Below are 19,034 nucleotides of genomic sequence, written 5' to 3'. Positions count from 1 at the left end.
AGTATCAGTGCCACGTGATGAGCAGGCGCCACCAGGGCGCTGGGGCCAGACCACCTGGTTTAGATCCGAGACCACAGCCCAGCCACGGATGTTCTGGTGCCTCGGTTCCCTGATGTGTGTGACGGGTTGACAACAGTGCCTGTCTCCTTGGGTCATGACCATGAAAGGAGCTGATGGCTTTGAGTGCTTGAAAGACCCAGCCTGGCCTGACACCCCTGATCCCACCCCCTTGTGCTCCTCCCAGTCTCCTCGTGAGGTCCTGCGGCAGGCGACATGCCTCTCCCAGCCGGCTTCCTCTGCTGGACATGGTGCTAGGGACCTCCGGAGGGAAAGGCGAGCCCGTGGTCCTGGAAGCTTCCGCAGGCCCAGCAATGCAAGCATTGCATTCATGCCCTCATTTAACTTCCAGGACGGGCCCCTTCCACAGGAGCGCTCTTAGCCCTGTTTCTCAGGATGAGTGCTAAGGCCCAAGGGTTTGCCCAAGGCACCCTGACAGTCACCATCACTCCTGGAGATTCCCTGGCACCCAACCTCCTCCAGCTGTCACCAGTCTTGGAAGGTGGAGCCAGCCTCTGGCTATACACGCCAGACAGTCCAGCTAGTCGCTTTCCCAGACGCCCTTGCAGCCAGGGCATGGCCCGTGGCCTGGGTTTTACTGGACAGACGCACCAGCGCTGGACTCTGAGCCAGGAGCTGGCAAAGCCTATGGCAGTGACTGTGGAGGATTTGGCTGGCAGAAGCCCAGGCTCGGGCGCTGGACACACAGGAGCCCAGGGCAATGCCAGACCAGAGAGGGCGGGTCAGACATCAGCAGGGGGTGCAGTCAGGCCAGAGCTCTCCTTCCAGGACACCCAAACGAGCAACTGTCTTTCCCTGGAGAGAAGGAACCAGGGTCTGGATCCTGTGCTGAACTTAGGACAGAGGTGAGGGGGCACTCAGGGAAGGGTTCTGGCCAAGGGCTGCACCCAACAGTGAGCCACCCTCGAGCCCCCACCACCTCCCTCTGGGGGTCCAGACGGATAGCCACCAGGCTCCTGGGACCATCCCCAGCAGGAGACTGGATTCCTCTTTGGAAAATGGGCCACTGGAGAGACCTACTGATGATATTTGAGGGGTGACCTACCCCACATATTACACCTAGCAAGGGATGGGGGTACCACTGTTGTTACTGACAGACGTGGAAATAGGCTCAGAGAGGGGATGGGACCTAAGATCACGTAGCCTGAAGATGTAAGGTCAGGATTACAACCCGAAGCAGCTGCGCGCTAGACGGAGTCCTGCCTCCGTGAGGGAGGCAGAGGAACCGGCTCCTGGGGCCACTGAGCGAGCTGGATAAACCGCATGTCTGAGCAATTCCCCTGCGGCACAGACGCCTGCGGAAACTCATCTCCCATCGCCTCTCACGGGGCTCAGCTCATCACGGGGTTCAAGGACAAGGAACCAGGCCCCTAGGCTGAGCCCAGACACCCCGCCCCCCACGTGGCCCGGAGGAGGATCCGAGGCGGGCCCGCAGTGCCCCTCCCCTCCACCGTGAGCTCAGGGAGGAGACCCAAGGACAGAACGGGACACTCGGGGCCTGCACAACACATCAGTGACTTTATTAGTCTCCAGATGCTGGTGAACTGTTGTCCCTAAAGCGCTTCCCACGAGCAGGTATCTCTGTCCATCTCAGGCCTTCCTGGCTCGCGGGGAGGAGCCAGGCCAGGGAGCCCAAAGCCAGAGCCTAGGTCTGTCCTGTCAGAACCACCACCCTTTCCCAGTCCTCCAGCCTGCCCTGAGGGGTCGCCTAGGGACAAGACCCAGGCCTCTTCCTTCAGCCTCCTCCTGATGGAGGACAGGGTAGGGGGCGGGGGGGGGGGAGTGCCTGCTGCTCTGGCCCTTGCTCCTCTTCTGGGCTCCTGACCCCAGGGGAGAGGGAGGGAGTGAAGACGGAGGGGGAGAGGAGGACGTGAGGGGGCACCTCCGGCGCGGTGGGAGAGGCTGTGAGGACGGAGGTGAGGCCTGCATAGGAAGAGTGAGGACTGGGACATGTAGAGAGAGTGGGGAAGGAACAGAGAACGCTAGGGCATCGGAGGTTTTGACCAGGGAGGCGCCGCCGGAGGAGAGGCGGGGGAGAGGGGCTGGTGCGGGAGGAGGGCGGCGGGGCGCGCGGGGCTACCCCAGCGGCCAGGGCGGAAAAGGGCCCCCGCCCTCTGCGCCCGGCGCCGCCGCCCCGCCCGCGCCGCCGCCGCCGCCGCCGGCCGCGCGCCCGTGGATGCGCTGGTGGCGCAGCACGTGCTCGCGGCGCCCGAAGCCCTTGCCGCACTCCCAGCAGGCGAACGGCCGCGCCCCCGAGTGCGTCTTGCGGTGGCGCACCAGGTGCTCGCGCCAGTAGAAGGTCTTGCCGCACTCGCAGCAGGCGTGCGGCTTCTCGCGCGCGGGCAGCGGGCGCAGGGCCGGCCCGGGGCCGCCGGGGTGCGTGCCGCGGTGGCGCCGCAGGTGCTCCTTGCGCCGGAAGGCCTTGCCACACTCGGGGCAGGCGTGCGGCTTCTCGCCCGAGTGGCTCTGCCGGTGGCGCAGCAGGTGGGCCGGCTTCAGCGAGGCCTTGCCGCACTCCGGGCAGGACACGGAGCCCGGGGCCGGCAGGAAGGCGGGCGGGCCGGGCGCCGGCGGGGTCGGCGGGGCCGGCGGGGGGCTGCCCGGCTCCTGCTTGTAGGCGCGCGCCGCCTGGGCGTCCCCCGTCGCCGCTTCGTCAGCCCCGGGGGCCGAGTCTCCTGCCGGGCAAAGGCGCAGTCAGGGCGGCAAGCTCCGCGCAAGAGGAGGCGGGGGGGGGGGGGGGCCGGGAGGGCGGCCGTGTCACGGTTAGCGGAGCAGTCCCAGAGCGGGGGGGGGGGGGGGTAAGGGTTAGGGTTAGCTTTTTATTCACCCCCGTGTCCCTGCACAGCGCCGTGCCTGGAGCACAGTAAACGCCCAGTAACTGGATGGATGGATGGCTGACAAACGGGAGAGGAGGAACTGGGTGGGTAGATAAGTGAATACACGTTAGAGGGTATAGGCCTGGATGGATGGGTGGGCGGGCGGATTGGTAGGTGGGTGGGTGGGTAAGTGGGGAGATAAGCTGGGTGGGTGGATGAAACACCCATTTCCTTTCTCCAGGTTTTCAGACTGCTCTATGGAGTTCCGAGGAGATGAGCAACCTTTGTTTTTAAGTGTAACACTACGACAAGTGTGATAGAAACAGGAGTTACTAACAAGTCGATTGCTCCCCGTGTGCCTGGCCCAGTGCTGAACACTTCAGAGCGCCCTCACTCCAACCCCACGCGGCCCAGTGAGAGCGGGTGCAATGCTGTCGTCCTGTTTAGGGACACAGGAGGGCACTGCCTCAGGGCTGCCTTCCCAGCCTTGCTCCCTTCCTGACCTGCCCTCCCCAGGAAGTGTTCTGGAGCTTCCACCCCTGTCTGTCCTCTTCTGGAGGCCCACAGGCATCCTCTGTGCTCTGTGGGTCCTGATGGTGTTTATCAGGCCAGGGCCATGCTTTGTCCTGAGACCACAGGCTCCCAAGCTGGAAACCCGGGTCCCTCCTTGTCCCTATGGGCGTCCATCCAGCTGCCTCCATGTCCGACCTCAGAGATGACCCCTCAGCTCCCCACTCCTGGCCCTGGCGGGAGGTCAGTGACACCCTCCGTCCCCCCAGGTCTCCAGCCCCTGGCTCCACGCTAGCACCAGTCATCTTCCTGCCTCTGATGGGGTCCCTGGGTTTTGTCTCCATAGTCTGTTCCCTACTTTTGACAAGGTTCAGCTTCATTTTCCCTTCCTCACCCTAACGCATGTGCTCAGATGGGGCCAGCGCCTGCCCGCCCCCAGCTCGGGTACGTGTGGCAGGCCTGGCCAATGGGGACTGAGCGCCACAGCCCCAGCCACAGCGACTAGATCCACCAGGTGGGGAGAAGCTCGACTCAGTAGGGGCCAACGGGACTTGCGAGACTGCAGGAGGCTGCGCCGAGCTGAGAACTTGGCACAGAGGCTCTGGGGTCAGATGGCCTTGGTGCCACTCTGGCCTGGCCAGCACTTCATCCTGTGTCATCTCCCTGCGCCTGGGTTTCTGCAGTGACAAAACGCGGCTGATAAAGCCGGGTATCTCCAGGGCTGCGGCAGGATTGCAGGGAGCTGGCAGAGCCATGCCTGCCCGTGCTCACGGCTGGTGCTCGTCACCAGCGCTCGCTGTCCTGTCCGACCCCCACCCGTGTCTGATTCCGCTCCTGCCCCGGTGCCCAGCACGGGCTGGGCACACGGCAGGGACGTCAGGGATGCTCACTGAAGAAACAAATGATGGACGAGAGAGGATCCCTGCCTGGGCTGGGAGACGAGGGGCTTCTGATGCCGGGAGAGGTGTGGGGAGGGGGTGAGCTGCTCACCTAGGGGCGCCGTCTCACATTCTTCCTTTGCCACGCCGACCCTGGAGCCATCAGAGGTCGCATCCCGAGGGGCCCTCGTCGCTGGTCCCTGAGACAAGAGGAAGCACAGTCCCAGCTGAGGAGCCCGAGCCGCCGCCCCTCCCCTCTCAGTCCGGTCGCTCGCTCTGGGGGAAGCCGGCCCCACAGGATGAGCCGGGAATGTTCCCTCCACTCAGCTTTTGGGAAAAGTTTGTACAGAGTCGGTGTCCTTCCTCCCTGGAAGGTCTGGTCGACCTCTGCACTGGGGACGCCTGAACTGTCACACTGCACTGTCGTATCTGTGCCTGCCCACCTCCCCAGCGGGTGGTGGGCTCCGGGGGACAGGGGCTGGCCTGGCTGGCTTCTGTGCCATCGCTGGCGCAGAACCTTTCATAAAAAGCGGCTCTGTCGTGACATGATTCGAGATTGCGATCAGCGTGCTACGGTGCCGTGGGTGCTGACCCGCCACCTGCTTCTGTGGTGGCCCCTGCTGGACCTCTAAGTCCAGGCCACGGTAAACGGCAGACGGTGTCCTGGGCACCACAGAAGTCACCCACTTAAAGCACAGTTCAGTGGTTTTTAGTGTATTCAATTGTGCAACCGTCAGCACAATCAAATGTAGAATATTTTTGTCACCTCCAAATAAAGCCGGCACCTGTGAGCAGTCACTCCCCAATTCCCTGCCCCAGGCCCCTGGGAACCACTAATCTGCTCCCGCCCCTGTGGGTCTGCCTCAGGGCATCGCATGCGAACAGAACCACGCAGCCAGGGGTCCTAGTGACCGGCTCCTTCCTCACGGTTCGGAGTCTCCCCACACTGCAGGGTGTGCCAGTGTTTCACTCCTGTGGCTAAGAGACGCCTGGCTGGCGCACAGGCCACGTGCCCTTATGAGCGACACTGCCCTGCTACCCTCACGTAGTACTGTGCACGAGGTTCGTGTGGATGTGTTGTTACTTCTCCCGCATCCACCCTGCAGGGGCCCCCGCAGCAGTGGACATCCTCAGGCCTGTGTTTGCCTGAGGACTGTGGGGGACCCACTGGGCGTGCCGGCCCAGGTGCAACTGGGCGGACATCACTCGGGGTCACTGGGCCCCACAGAGGCTGGGAGCTCTGTGTCCTCCCATCTGAGTGGGGGCTCCAGGTGAGACTGCTCCACCCAGCCCACCAAACTGACCCCAGGGCCCCTAGACAGGTCTGTGGCTGGAGGCACTCAGGGAGCTAGCGGGCCTCGTGCCCGGCCCCCGCCTGCACCTCGGCCCTCCTGCGTCTTGACCTCTTCCTGGGAAACGTTTTCTGAGCCGTCACAGAGAAGGCCGACGGTCTGACACAGGTTTCCCATCCCTCCGGTCATTCACTCAGCGTCCACTGAGGACGACAATAAGAGGCCCCAGGAGCTGGACTCCTCTTCCCAGGAGGTGGGGGGTGTGAAACGGTGCAGCCTTGGTGGGAAACAGCCTGGTGGTTCCCGGGTTAAATGGGGAGCTCCCATTGTACCCGCGGTGCCTCTCCCGGCCCTGGTGACCCTCCACTCGCCGCCGCCAACCGTAACTGTGAGCAGAACAGCTTTCAGTGAGTCCTGAGTCCTTCCACCCAACTGTCAGACCAGGTGGTCCTGGGGACCCCGAACTTGCACCGAGTGCCAGAAGGTCCTGTGGGCCCTGCTCACACCTGCCCTAGAGCGTCCCCACTGCAGCCACACCCTGGGCTTCGGGCCATGGCGCCTGCTGTCGGTCTGCTTAGGGCAGGGGCCGACCCCTCGGGCCGAGGCCCGCCCGCAGCCGCCCCCGCTCACCCAGAGCTCCTCCAGCAGGACCACGGCCTCCTCCCCGCTCTGGGGCCGCCGGCTGCACACCCAGGCCTGGATGTCGGCGGGCAGGGCGCTCAGGAACTGCTCCAGCACCAGCAACTCCAGCATCTGCTCCTTGGTGTGCACCTCGGGCCGCAGCCAGTCCCGGCACAGGGCGCGCAGCAGGCCCAGCGCCTCGCGCGGCCCGGGTGCGTCGCCCAGGTGGAAGTGGCGGAAGCGGTGCCATGGCGAGTCCAGGCGCAGGCCCTCGGCGGCCAGGCCCTCCTGCTTCACGGGCTGCACGGCCGGGGCCTCCATGGGGCTGGTGGGGCAGCAGTGCCTGCGGGGAGGGAAGCCCGGCCGTGAGAGACCAGCTCCGTCACCCTGGGCCCAGCGCCTCCGCCGTGCAGGGGACAGGAGCGCAGGGGCATGGGGTCTTGAGCCACAGCGCCTCACTCGGGAGCAGCAACGTCGCTGCTCTGTGCCTCGGTTTCCCCTTGTGCGGCCGAGGGACAGGCCCTCCAGTGAGGAGCCACACTCAGAGTCTGTGCACAGCAGGCGCTGGGGAAGGGGCGATCGTGACCCACCCGGGGACAAGGGGTTCACACCCCTGCTCTGCCCCTCCCGGGGCCTGCTGTCCTCCCTTTCCTCCGAACATCACTGTGAGGACTGAGCAGCAGAGCATGCCCAGGGGACTTGCCTGCAGCAGACTCTCAAGAGGCCGTGCGCTGTCACAGCACCACTGTGCCGACCGTGTTCCAGCCCTCCGGCCCCAAGGCAGACACTTTAGGACGCTCAAAGCCCCCATCCGTTCTTTACTACCCACTGTGGACAGACCCGTGACCCCCCACCTCCAAGGTCATGTGTGAAGCTCTAACCCCAACCAGACTGTATTTGGAGATGGGCTCTTAGGAAGAAATGAAGATTAAATAAGGTCATAAGGGTGGCAGCCTACTCCTACAGGGCTGCTGGCCTGGTAAGAAGAGGGGGCGCCCTCTCCCACGTGTGAGGACACAGCAAGAAGGCAGCCGTCTGCAAGCCGGGACGGGGCCTCACCAGACACCGAATCCGCCCGCACGCGATCCTGGCCTCCAGACCTCCGGAACTGTGGGGAAGAAACGTGGTGTTGAAGCCGCCTGGTCTGGGGTATCCTGTTATGGCCACCCAACAGGCCAAGACGCTAATGGGCCCCCAGCCACATCTTTTGTAAGACCCTCCCCCCCGCTACCCCCAGGAAGCTGTGTGCCCTCCACTTCCTCTTCCCCTTCTCAGACGGGGCAGTGGCTTCAGCTGTGAGGATGACACAAGAGCCCAGAGCGGGGGCTCTCAACCAGGGGTGGCATTACTCCGGGGAGACACCTGGAAAGGTCTGGAGACATTTGATCGTTGGACGGGGGTTGGGGAGAGCAGTGCTGCTGGCTTCTGGACGGCGGGGGGAGGGGGGGATGCTGCTAAGGACCCTACAGTGCACGGGCAGCCCCACAGCGGAGAATGATCCAGCCCCAAATAAGCCTGGCCTGGAACCGTGGTCCCCGAGATAACCCTCCCTCCTGAGCACACGGTGGGGCTTTCCAGAGGCTGTGGCCACAGGCCGAAAGCAGAGGCAGATGTGAGAATCCAGCTGCTCAAGTCAAGACAGTGAGATGCCACATTTCCAACTTTTCATTTTGGAAAACATGGTTATTTTTCACTTAAAAGGTGTCATTTATGTTAGCACATGAAGAGCTGGCTACCACTGTTTTTAAATGCATTAACAATTTGACATTCCTCAGCCTTAATTTCTCATATGATAGCATAACCAGCAGACGTAACTCCTGTAAACCAAAGTGCTTTGGGATAAACAAGGTCCTACTGTAGAGCACAGGGAACTATATATTCAATACCCTGTAATAGCCTATAATGAAAAAGAATACAAAAAGGAATATATATAGGCATATATATATTATATATATAAAAAACTGAATCACTATGCTGTACACCAGAAATTAACACAACACTGCAAACCAACTATACGTCAGTTAAAAAAAAAGTGCTTTGGGAGGGGGTCTTCAAAGATTGTTTTAAAGTATGAAGGGGTCCTGGGTTAAAAAACCTTTTGAGAAACACTGACCAGCAGCCTGTTTGTTTAAATAAAGTTTTATCGGCGCACAGCTGTGCCCATCTGCTAGGCACTGATTCTTGTCTCAGACTTAAGGCTGGTCCTACCTCAGGGCCTGTGTACCTGCTGCTCCCTCGCCCCCATCTTTGCTCAGCTGGCTCCTCACCTTTGAGACCTGGATGCCACTCTTCCCACCTCAGACAGCTTCCCCAAATCACCCACACATCCTTCCCTGCAGTTACTATCACATCCCCCTTATTAATTTTATCTTGGCGTTTTAATAAGATTGGGTCTTACCACACACTGTCTTCTCTTACAAGAATTTAAGCTTCACGAGGGCAAGAGACCACATATAAGAGCCCAGCATGCTGGCTGACACTGAAAGAGAATCACTAAGATGATTGGCCCTCTGCAATTAGCATTTCTGCCCCCATTTTGCAGATGGAGAATGTGAAGGCATCTTGGCCCAAAGTCACCCAGCTGATAAGTGGCAGAGGCTTATGTCACACCTATGTCTGTCAGGCTCTAAAGCTGGTCCCGGCATCACCTCCCACCCACCCACCCATCCTAGGACTGACTAGCCTGGGAGTGGCAGGGAAGCCTCCCCAGAGGATCAAGGCCAGAGCCAAGTCTCGAAAGATGCAGAGAAGCCTGCTCTGCTTGTGAGAGTTCCCTCTAGGGTGGGAATGGAGTCTGACTGAGTGAGCGAGGCCCTGGGCATCAGGCCGAAGCGCCTTGTGATCTCAGGGAGGACCTCAGGTACCCACGTTCCCGGCCGGCCACAGTGAGCTCCTAGGGTAGGACCGGTCCGACTCCTCTGGGTCCTGGGTCACCTAGCTCAGGGTCTGCCCCTGAGAAAGCATGTACTGTCACTCCATGCAGCCACTATGGAAAACAGTATGGAGGTTCCTCAAAAAATTAAAAATAGAACTACCATTTGATACAGCAATTCCACTTCTGGTTATTTACCCAAAGAAAATGAAAACACTAATTTGAAAAAATACACACACCCCATATTCACAGGAGCATTGTCTACAATAGCCAAGAAGTGGAAGCAGCGTCACTGATGAGTAAATGAAGATGTGATGTATATATACACAGACATACATATATACGTATGTACCCACATACATACAGTGGAATATTATTCAGTGTCCATTAATGGATAAATGGGTGAAAAAGATGTGATATATGTATATATACACACATACACATATATATACACACATACAGATATGTACAATGAAATACTATTCAGTGTCCATTGATGGATGAAGATATTATATATATATACACACATATACATACAGTGGAATATTATTCAGCCATTAAAAAGAATGAAATCTTGCCATTTGTGAAGACATGGATGGTTCTCGAGGGCATTCTACTGAGTGAAATAAGTCACAGAGAGAAAGACAAATACCATATGATGCCCCTTATAAGTGGTACGAAAAAAAATAAAACAAGCTCATAGATTCAGAGAACAGACTGGTGGTTGCCAGAGGCCAGGGGTGGGGGTTGGGCCAAATGGGTGAACGGAGTCAAAGGGCACAAAGTTCTAGTTACAAAATAAGCAAGTCATGGCGACATAATGTAAAACACGGTGACGACAGTTAATAATGCCATGTCGCATATTCGAAAGTTGGTAAGAGAGTAGACCTTAAACCACCTCATCACAAGAAAAAGTTCTGTAACTAGATGGTGATGGAGGCTAACTAGAATGATTGCGGTCATTCATTCTGCAAAATATATAAACACCAGATCACTAGCTGTACACTTGAAGCTAATGTTATACGTCAACCGTGCCTCAATAAAGAAAATAATAATAAATGAAACAAAACACACACACACACAAAAGGTCGCTCTGCTGGGAAAACCAAGCCCTATTGTCCAGGGAGGGGCCAGTGGTCCGGTGCTGCCACAGTGCCCTGTGCCACCTCCGGTAAAGCACCTGTAACATTACTTTGTCTGTGTCCGTGTAGCACTGAACCCGGAATCTGACTGTCGACTCCAGAGCCCACATCGGTTGCACCTAGCACCTCCTCTTGCTGGATTAACTTAATGGATAAGAGACACGGCCCAGAGTTGCCTGCCTGGCTCCCACTTTCAACTCTGCCATCTATCCATGGTGTGACCTTGCACGTGTGACGTGCCCTCTCTGGACTTACATTCCCCACCTGCAGTAACCCCTAACCCACGGGGGTTGCGGGGAGCATGAATCGAAGAGACCAGGCACAGAAGAAGCGTTCAGTGAAGACCGGCCTGGACAGCCCTGGGTTTCCGACCCTTGCACTAGTGACCTGTGGGGCGCGGTAATCCTGTGTCGTGGCAGCCGCCCTATGTAACGTACAATACTAGCAGCATCCCTGGTCTCTTTCCAGCAGGTGCCAGCTCTATCTCCCCAATTGTGACAACCCAAAATGTCTCCAGTTAGTGCCACAAGTCCCGTGGGGGACACAGTCGCCCCCGGTGGAGAGCCACCCGTCCACTAGACAAATATTTACTCAGAGCACAAGGGCCCTGGAGCCAATCCCAGCTCTGCCACGTCCCAGCTATTTGTCCTTGGACAAGCTACGGTACCTTCCACACACCGAATCTCCCTTTCCCGGCTGTAAAGCCGGGAGAAAAGTCCTACTAACCCCGAGTCGCGCTCATAATTCAAGATACAACGAATACAAAGACGCTGAGAACAGCGCCCAACTGCGCTGAGCTAGCCTTCAGGCAGAGTCAGCGTTCACTGTGCTTGTGACTTTGGGAGGCGCTGGGGTTGCCTCTACGCACAAAACAAGCACACGCATTAAACCCAAGCGTGAGCTGCAACAAGGGTTAAAATAGGAAAGAAAAGGGTGACTGGGGCTGAGGGGAGGGCAGCTTCAGACGAGAATAAGAACACACACAGCCCTGAAGCACCGCACGCCCACGAATTTAACCCCTTCCAGCGGGCTAGGGACGGAGGGGGGCACTCTTCATCGGGAAAGAAAGGAACGGAACGGGGCAATTGGTCTCGTCCTCGGGAACCTCACAACTCCGTGAAAGTGCGACCCAACTCGCAAAGACACGCGCGAGACGAACCACCTGCACCCGCCCGCGGCAGGACCACGACCCTCCCCCGAGCCCCTACCCGCAAACCTCTCGCCCGGGGTCCGTCCGGCGCCCCCAGCCTCCTCCGCAGGGCCCAGCCCACCCCGCGCCGGAAAGCCCTCCCCCTCCCGCTTCCCGACCCTTCCCCCGCCCTCAGTTTCCAACTCTCTCCCGCGTCCTCCGCCCCCAGGACCCACAACCCCCTCCCACTTCCCGACCCTCCCCAACCCGTTCGCGCTCCCACCCCTCCCCCTCCCCCGGCCTCCTCCTTATCCCCTCCCCCGCGAATCTCCCATCCCTCCTCCTCTTCCTCCTCCAGCCTCCAGCCACCTCTCCCCAAAGCTCGTCCAACCGCCCCCCACCAAGCCCTCCCTCCTTGCCCCCCTCGCTCACCTTACTCTCCCGGGCGAGGCCCCTCAAGCCCCCTCGCCTCCTCGCACATGCGCACAGAACTCACCAGGACTCCATGCCCCGGCAGGCTTTGCGCCAAACTCATCCTTTCCCCTCCCCCTCAACACTCCCGGAGACCCTGCGGTCCGTTCCCCCTACAACCTTGCTGTCCTTACCCGAGAACTACATCTCCCAGGAAGCATAGCGGCAAAGACGGCTTCCCATTGGCCCTCGCCGTGGCGACCCACTCACGCCGGTCTTCGAATGGCTCCGCCAGCGCTAGAACTACATATCCCAAGATGCATCTAAGGGCCGCCAGCAGCCAATTGGTCCTCCCAAATATGGCCTCTCGGCGCGCCAGACTTTGGACTACATTTCCCAGAATGCATGCAGGCTTTCCCATTGGCCCGCGCGCGCGCGAGCCCCGGGCATGCGCAGAAGTCACGAAGGGGGTGATAATTTCTTGAGCCGGGGAAGGAGGAGCAGCCATGGAGGCGTTGCCGTGGAGACCGGAGGAGGCTACGGGCTGCCGGCACTCGGGAAATGGGGCCCGAGACCCCTGGAGCGGGCGGGAGAAGAGGAGGGGCTGGCCCAGAGTTTTGCGCCAATCAGGGCCTGCGGGGTGCGTCTCCTTGACAACGGTCGCGCTTCACCCCTCCCCCACCCATGCAGAACTAGTAAGTTCCCAGGTTGACGCCGGATCCGGACGTGAGGGGAGCGTGGTCCCGGGGCTGCCAGGGCGCCCTGCTCCTCCCGTGAGCCTGGCACGCGGTTTCCAGCCTCAGTTTCCTTCCTCGTGAATCCACGACGGTTTCTGCCTGAACGGAAAGAACTAAGAGATGAGTTGGACCTTCAGTGTACAGACGGTTCAGAACCACGTGGACCCAGGGCTAGTCATCGCCCGGTCCACACATGGATTCCGCCGTGTAGTGAGGGTGAGAAGGAGTCTGCTCCCGCCTGCACCTCCACCTCCCGGACTGCTGTGTAGACAGGGTGTGACAGTTGCTGGCGCATAACAAGCATTCATTAGATGGACAATAACTTTTCCCCTGGTTTCACAAGCAGTCAGTGGCTGAGTCAGAGCCTCCTGTCCGAGACTGGGTGAAAACCAACCTCCTCATTGTCGCCTTATGTACCCTCACCCACCTCTCTACCCACAACTCCCCTCTCGCCCTATGTGTTCCAGCCACACCGATTTCTGCTAGGGAAACCCCTTGATCTTGTTCCCACCCAGATCAAAATGTTGCAGAAGAATGTGTTACGGCTCAGTGTTACAGCTCAGTTGTGACAGCAACCTGGATCTGGCAAGAAACCAGGCCTCACTCAGAGAGCAGGAGAACTCAGGTTTACTACGCCAGTAGGCCCAGAAGAGTTAACACTCTAAGCTCCAGCCCGACTGTAGGTTTACACAGGCCTTTATAGGCTACCAGTTTTATACTTTGCAACATCATATGCAAATAAAGTGTAACAGAAGTTGACCAACCAGGAACAAGCTTTGTAGACATAGACCAATCAGGAGTGAGAGAAATAACCAATCAGGAGTGTGCTCCATGCAAATGAAGTACTACAAATGGACCAATCAGAAGTTAGGGAAGTGGATCAATCAGGAGTGAAGGAAATAACCAATCAGAAGTGAGCTCAGGGAGCCAATAGAATTATAGGGGTAAGTAAGCCGTTTCAGAGGCAAAAAGGGAGATAGAGGCTCTGGGCTAGGGAACTGGATGGTGCTGGCAGGAGAGTAGTGGCTCTGCTTGGAGGTCCTGCCGGTCTTTTTATGGGGCTTCCCGCTTCACAATTGCCTACTTGACGTCTCCACTTGGATTAACAGGCATCTCAAACCTAAGGTAGGCAAAAGAGAATGTTTTGCCCCCTCCCCCCAGCAAAGAAACTTGCTTCTCCCCGAGTGTTCTGCCAACTGTGGACTGAAAAAAAATTGCACAACTAAAAGTTGAGAGTTACGTTTTTATTCAGCGGACAATTTCTGAGGACTTAAGCCTGGGTTACAGCCTCTCAGCTCTGAAAGACTGTTCCAAAGAGGCAGAGGAGGAACCAGGATATGTATGTAAGAGTTGGCAACAAAGACCAGGTATTCAGAACATCGAAAGATTACTGTTAAAGAAAGCCAGTAATCTCAAATCAAGGAATTTAGTGCTTTTCTAGGTTAACGGGAAGGTGCAAAAGTCTGGGCTCACTGAAATCATTCCTTCGATTTGCACCTGGCTACTAGGGCCAGTGTCCTGTTCTTTGCCATCCTGAGTCCCCTGGGGGTACCGCTGGGTGTGGTGGCAGAGGCCAGGCTGCCTACTGGTCTCCATCCTGGGTTCCTTGCTGTTGTGGGTGGGGGTAGTGGCTGATGGCTGATGGTGGCAGCGCCCTTTGTTTACTGGTCTGGCAGGCAATAATTTTCATTCACACATCTTAGAAAATAAATCTGTCATTCACCCAAATGCCCACCCCAAACATGGAAGGGTTGTCCTTTTCCATCGCCCCCTCCCCTGTCCAGTCTGTCTGCTGGTCCTGTTGGCTCTGCCTTCAAAATAGAGTCTGCATCTGTCCACTTCTCTCCTCTCCACTGCTGTCTCCTGGGCTAAGTCCCTGTGGCCTCGCACCTGAGTGACTGCGTGGCCTCCCTAGAGAGTGTCCGCTTCCACCCTGGCCTGCTCCCAGCCCTGCAGCCCAGTCCCTTCTCACACAGCAGCCAGACAGAGGGACCATTTTTGTGTGTGGTAAAACACAAATAACACAGTTTACCATTTTAACCATTTTTAAGAATACAGTTCAGTGGAATTAAGTACATTCACACTGTTGTGCAACCGTTACCACCATCCATGTCCAGAAATCTCTTCCTCTTGCCAAACTGAAACTGCCCACACTGACTCCCCATCCCCCTGCCCCCCAGCCCCTGGCAGCCACCATTCTACTTTCTTCCTATGAATTTGACTATTCTAGGCACCTAGTGTAAGTGGAATCATACAGTCCTTGTCTTTGGGGTCTGGCTTATTTCATTGAGCAGAATGCCCTCAAGATTCATCTGTGTTGTGGCGTGTGTCAGAATTTCCTTCCTTTCTATGGCTGAATAATACCCCCCTGTGTGGGTGGACCACATTTAGTGTATCCATGCATCTGAGGGCTCTAATTAAGACTTAAATAGGATCATGTTCTATTTGCTTAAAGCCCTCCGGTGCAAATCCTTGACCCTGGCCTGCGGGGTCCCACATAGTCGGACCCCTTCAGACCCAGGATTCCTCCAGCTTCTGCGGTGCCTTTGCAGATTAGAAGAGGGCACCCTCAGGAGGGCAGCAGGCCTGAGCCAGGGCTCAGCAGATAGATGGGGAGGAGGATTTAGCCACCACTTCCTGCTTGGCTACGCCCCCATAGGTGGGGGTCCAAGGTCCATCCGCGCCAGCCTCAGCCCACTTTCCCTAGTGACCACCGCGCTCCACCCCATCAGCCTAGCGTTCCTCCAACACAGCGGTTCTCCAAGTCTGGTCCCCAGACCAGCTGCAGGACGTCACCTGGCAGCCGGTTAGAACTGCAGATTCCCGGCCCCCAGCTCAGAAACTCCCGGGGTGGGCCCCGCACTGCGTCGTCACGAGCCCTCCAGGGAGACCCAGATGCACCCCCACGCGCCTCCCCTCAGCAGCCCATGCGGGGACGGTCGGCACCCCACGGGGCTCGCGTGAGGCTTCGCGAGGGAAAACACGCCAAGCGCTTAGAGCTCCGCCCAGCGGAGTGGGAAGGCAGTGGATCAACATGAGCTGTGTTCCCCTTTCCCTAATTGAGCCACTAATAAAACGGAGCTCAACCCAGATGCAACACTGACCACCCCCCACCACCATGCAATGAAAATGGCTTATTTCACCCCAGAATGCCATCTACCCGTCACTCGGATTCCTGTGTCCTGGGCACCTATTGTAAGATGCACCTTGGGCAGCCTCAGAAGACACAGGGGCGGACAGGAATCCGGGCCCGTCCCCAGTTTCAGGCACCTCACGGTGGGTGCGTCAGGGTTCAGGACGCCGCTCAGCACCCCACCAGCGGCAATACCCCGGGTCAACCAGTGACCCAGTGCCTTCACCTGAATTGGAGGTGACCTAGCTTAGCACCCAGAGCCGCGTGAGAGTAATGCGGGCCCAATAAGCCTAAGGCAGTCGGTGTTCCCGCTCTCCTGGCGGTGGCTGGCTGGGGCTCAGCTGTGTGACACCTTTCTGGCCAACGAGATGCAGGCAGGTTTGTGGGGCACCTCCGCGAGGTCTTCCCAGCTCTCAAACAAGAGGCGAGCGGTCGGAGGCGTCTTCCTCCACTGTCCTGCCTGGCCGGCAGCCAGCTTGGGTACCTGCAGGGGTGACGGCTGGAGGTCCCACTTAGGACGGAAGGGAGGAGAAGAACCCGGTCCTTCACGGCTGCTAAAGTAACATGAACACCACCAGGCTCCCTGCCTCCACACTCCCCTTTCTGTGAAGTAAGCCCCTTCGGCCTTTGCAAGTCACGTTGTCTGTTTTCTAAACCAGAGGTGACAACAGTCACACACATTTCCAGGGCTAGTTCCGTGGGATCGCAGCCCGTGTGGTTGTTCAGGGCGCCACGCTCAGTTTAATGCTCTCCCGTGATCATCTTCACATTCTTCATCCTTTTTTTAAAAAGTCATTTTCGGGTTTTTGCGGGTTGGAGGTAATTAGGTTCTTTCTTTCTTTATTTTTAATGGAAGTGCTGGGGACTGAACCCAGGACCTCGTGCCTGCTAAGCATACACTCTGCCTCTGAACAATACTCTCCCTCTTCTTAATGCTTTTCTGAACACAAGGCTCTGTGTTTTCATTCTTCACTGGGCCAGCAAATTAAGTCGCGCCCTCCGTGATTTTTGTAGTATCCGTACACCACCGCTGCTTCTCCAGGATTCTAGTGCATCGTAACTATTGGTGAGGAACAGGACGAAGGATGGATGCCCTGCTTCCACATCTTTTCCTGGTAACCTCGGACATCCCTCAGTGAGCAGTTTAGATGCCCTCTCCTCCAGGAAGCCTTCCCAGACCATGCCAATTACATGGACAAAAGGTTTCCTCTGAGCTTCCATGGTGCCCCTTCTCTCTCCATATCTGGCTCCGACTGTGTGTGTGTGTGTGTGTGTGTGTGTGTGTGTGTGTGTGTGTGTGTGTGAGTGTGTGTGTGCGCGCGTGCCCTGCCCACCCTCTGGCAAGGAACTCAATAACAGACCCAGTGTTTGCCAGTTCCCAGCCTGGGGCCTGCTCCTGAGTGAATAAATAAGCACTGAAGGAAAGTGGTTCTCACCCTACTTCCCAGGCCCCGGGGGCGAGAGTTCCTTTGGCAGCACATTTAGCCGTACCCTACCAAAGCTCCTCCACTCCTCTGTAGCACCAATATAATTATTACTCAAAATAATAATTAACATTTTCTCTTTTAAAGCGGGGAGCTCCTCCAGGGCAGAGAGGGCACTGAGTTCATCTATGGGTCTCCAGCCCTGAGCTCCCGGAGGCTCAGGTAATTTTTTTTGGTGGGGAGGAGATAATTAGGTTTTTAAAAATTAATTTTTTATTTCAATGGAGGTACTGGGGATTGAACCCAGGACCTTATGCATGCTAAGCACGCTCTCTACCACTGAGTCTGCCCTCCTCCTCTCCAGGTAATGTTTATTGGATAAAGAGATGACGGATAAGCAAGCGAATGCAGGAGGGGAGGAGTCCTGGGCTGAGTGGGTGGCGTGTCCACATAGGTCTGCACCCAACAGTGAGGGCTCCTGGGGGGCTGGATTTGAGAGTGAGTCATCTGGAGAATGAATATTAAATTATGACTGAATTGGTTAACGAGGGGGCCATACTGTCCGCATTATGTTATTTCCTCCGCACGCACACCCAGTGAGAAGGCAGAGGGGATCAAAGCATCAGCCCATTTTACAGTCGGGAGAAGTGAGCCTGTGTGAGGTCAGGGCACTTTCCTCAGGTGACACAGCAAGAGAGGCAAGGGTGGGGCTAGACCCAGGTTTTACGACCAGCAGTGGGTGTGGGGAGTCTGGTCTCACTTCTCACCGAGACAAGCTCAGGCGGCAGGTTCTCCACTGGACGGAATGCCCTCTAACCTGGACATGCAGACAGGGAGCGGGGCCTCTGGCAGGAGGGAGTCAAATATTTATTCTGTTTTCTCGCCTTTCTGGGGGCTGGAATTCTAAGATCAGGGTGTCAGCAGGGTTGGTTTTTTGTGAAAATTGATTTTGGGTATTGTTTGGGGGTAGACCATTTTAGCAAGTAGGCGAGTTCACAGATATGGAACCTACATATAATGAGGATTGACCATTAAAAAAAAAATAATTTTGAGTTTCTTCTGTCAAGAGAGCATCGCAACCAAACCTGGAAATAACGTTCTTGTATAAATATGAAACAGAGTTGCGTTGAGTGGCCCTCTGCCATGCCGCTTATTCTGGGATGCCGAGGCCCTCGTGCGCTGCTTAGCGTGGTTCTCGGAGGCCCCACCCACATTGTGCAGCCTGGCAGTCTAAGTCCAGGGCTGCGCCCGGCCTCTCTCGCGGCCCTTCTGGGGAGTTGGGGAAGATGGGAGTGAGAGCAGTTGCAGAACCGGCAACCCAAAGCATCTTTTATTTATTTATTCTTTTAAATTGAAGTACCATCAGTTACAATGTGTCCACTTATGGTGCACAGCACAACGTCCCAGTCATGCAGATACACATATATGTATATTCGTTTTCATATTCTTCTTCATTAAAGGTTATTACAAGATATTGAATATAGTTCCCTGTGCTGTACAGAAGAAATTTGTGTTTTATCTATTTTTATATCCAAACATCTTATGTCATGCGATAATGTCAGGAAAAACTTCCAGACGTAAATAAACGTTTATTTTTAAATGAACTTCTGCAACAAGACAACTTTCCTTATAACCTCATAACCATTTGGAATTGACGCTGAACTTTGTATAGTTCTGAGAACAACTCACCGCCTGAAGAGAAAAGTTTAATGGTCTTTATAGTTTGTTTATATCAACTGACGCCTCTTTTCACCTCTTATTAACTTTCTCCTGACATTTTATAATTGGCAAAGCAGGTTTGGCTTGAAATGAACTGAAGTCTAAAGGGTCTGAATATGATGTCCTTATTCAGTAATAAGGATCATGATATAATTTGTAATTAAATGTATTAAAAGCTTATCAAAAGCTTTATAGTCTAGGAGGTCTTTGGGTTTTTGTTTAATTTATTTCTTGGTCCATCTTTTTTCCTTGGGTGTCAATAGTTTTAGAAA

At 56.4% G+C, this 19,034-nt stretch overlaps 1 protein-coding gene across 4 annotated transcripts; it reads right to left on the bottom strand.

Annotated features, from left to right (window-relative positions):
* Positions 1-1,574: 1,574 nt before the first annotated feature.
* On the bottom strand, positions 1,575-12,030 carry ZNF444 (zinc finger protein 444). 4 transcript variants are annotated; one of them, XM_031457413.2, is made up of 5 exons: positions 11,944-12,030; positions 7,255-7,303; positions 6,205-6,538; positions 4,395-4,482; positions 1,575-2,753 (listed from the first exon to the last, which is right to left on the bottom strand). In XM_031457413.2, the coding sequence occupies exons 3-5, from the start codon at positions 6,514-6,516 to the stop codon at positions 2,155-2,157; spliced, it is 999 nt and encodes a 332-aa protein (XP_031313273.2). In that variant the 5' UTR covers positions 6,517-6,538; positions 7,255-7,303; positions 11,944-12,030; the 3' UTR covers positions 1,575-2,154. The 4 variants fall into 4 exon arrangements, with proteins under 4 accessions (XP_031313273.2, XP_031313271.2, XP_031313279.2 ...); XM_031457411.2 differs by lacking the exon at positions 11,944-12,030 and adding an exon at positions 11,771-11,935; XM_031457419.2 differs by lacking the exons at positions 7,255-7,303; positions 11,944-12,030 and adding an exon at positions 11,771-11,935.
* Positions 12,031-19,034: the final 7,004 nt, after the last annotated feature.

The sequence above is a fragment of the Camelus dromedarius genome, chromosome 9 (assembly GCF_036321535.1).
Source record: "Camelus dromedarius isolate mCamDro1 chromosome 9, mCamDro1.pat, whole genome shotgun sequence".
Classification (NCBI taxonomy): Eukaryota; Metazoa; Chordata; class Mammalia; order Artiodactyla; family Camelidae; genus Camelus; species Camelus dromedarius.
This window is presented reverse-complemented; position numbering and strand designations above follow the sequence as displayed.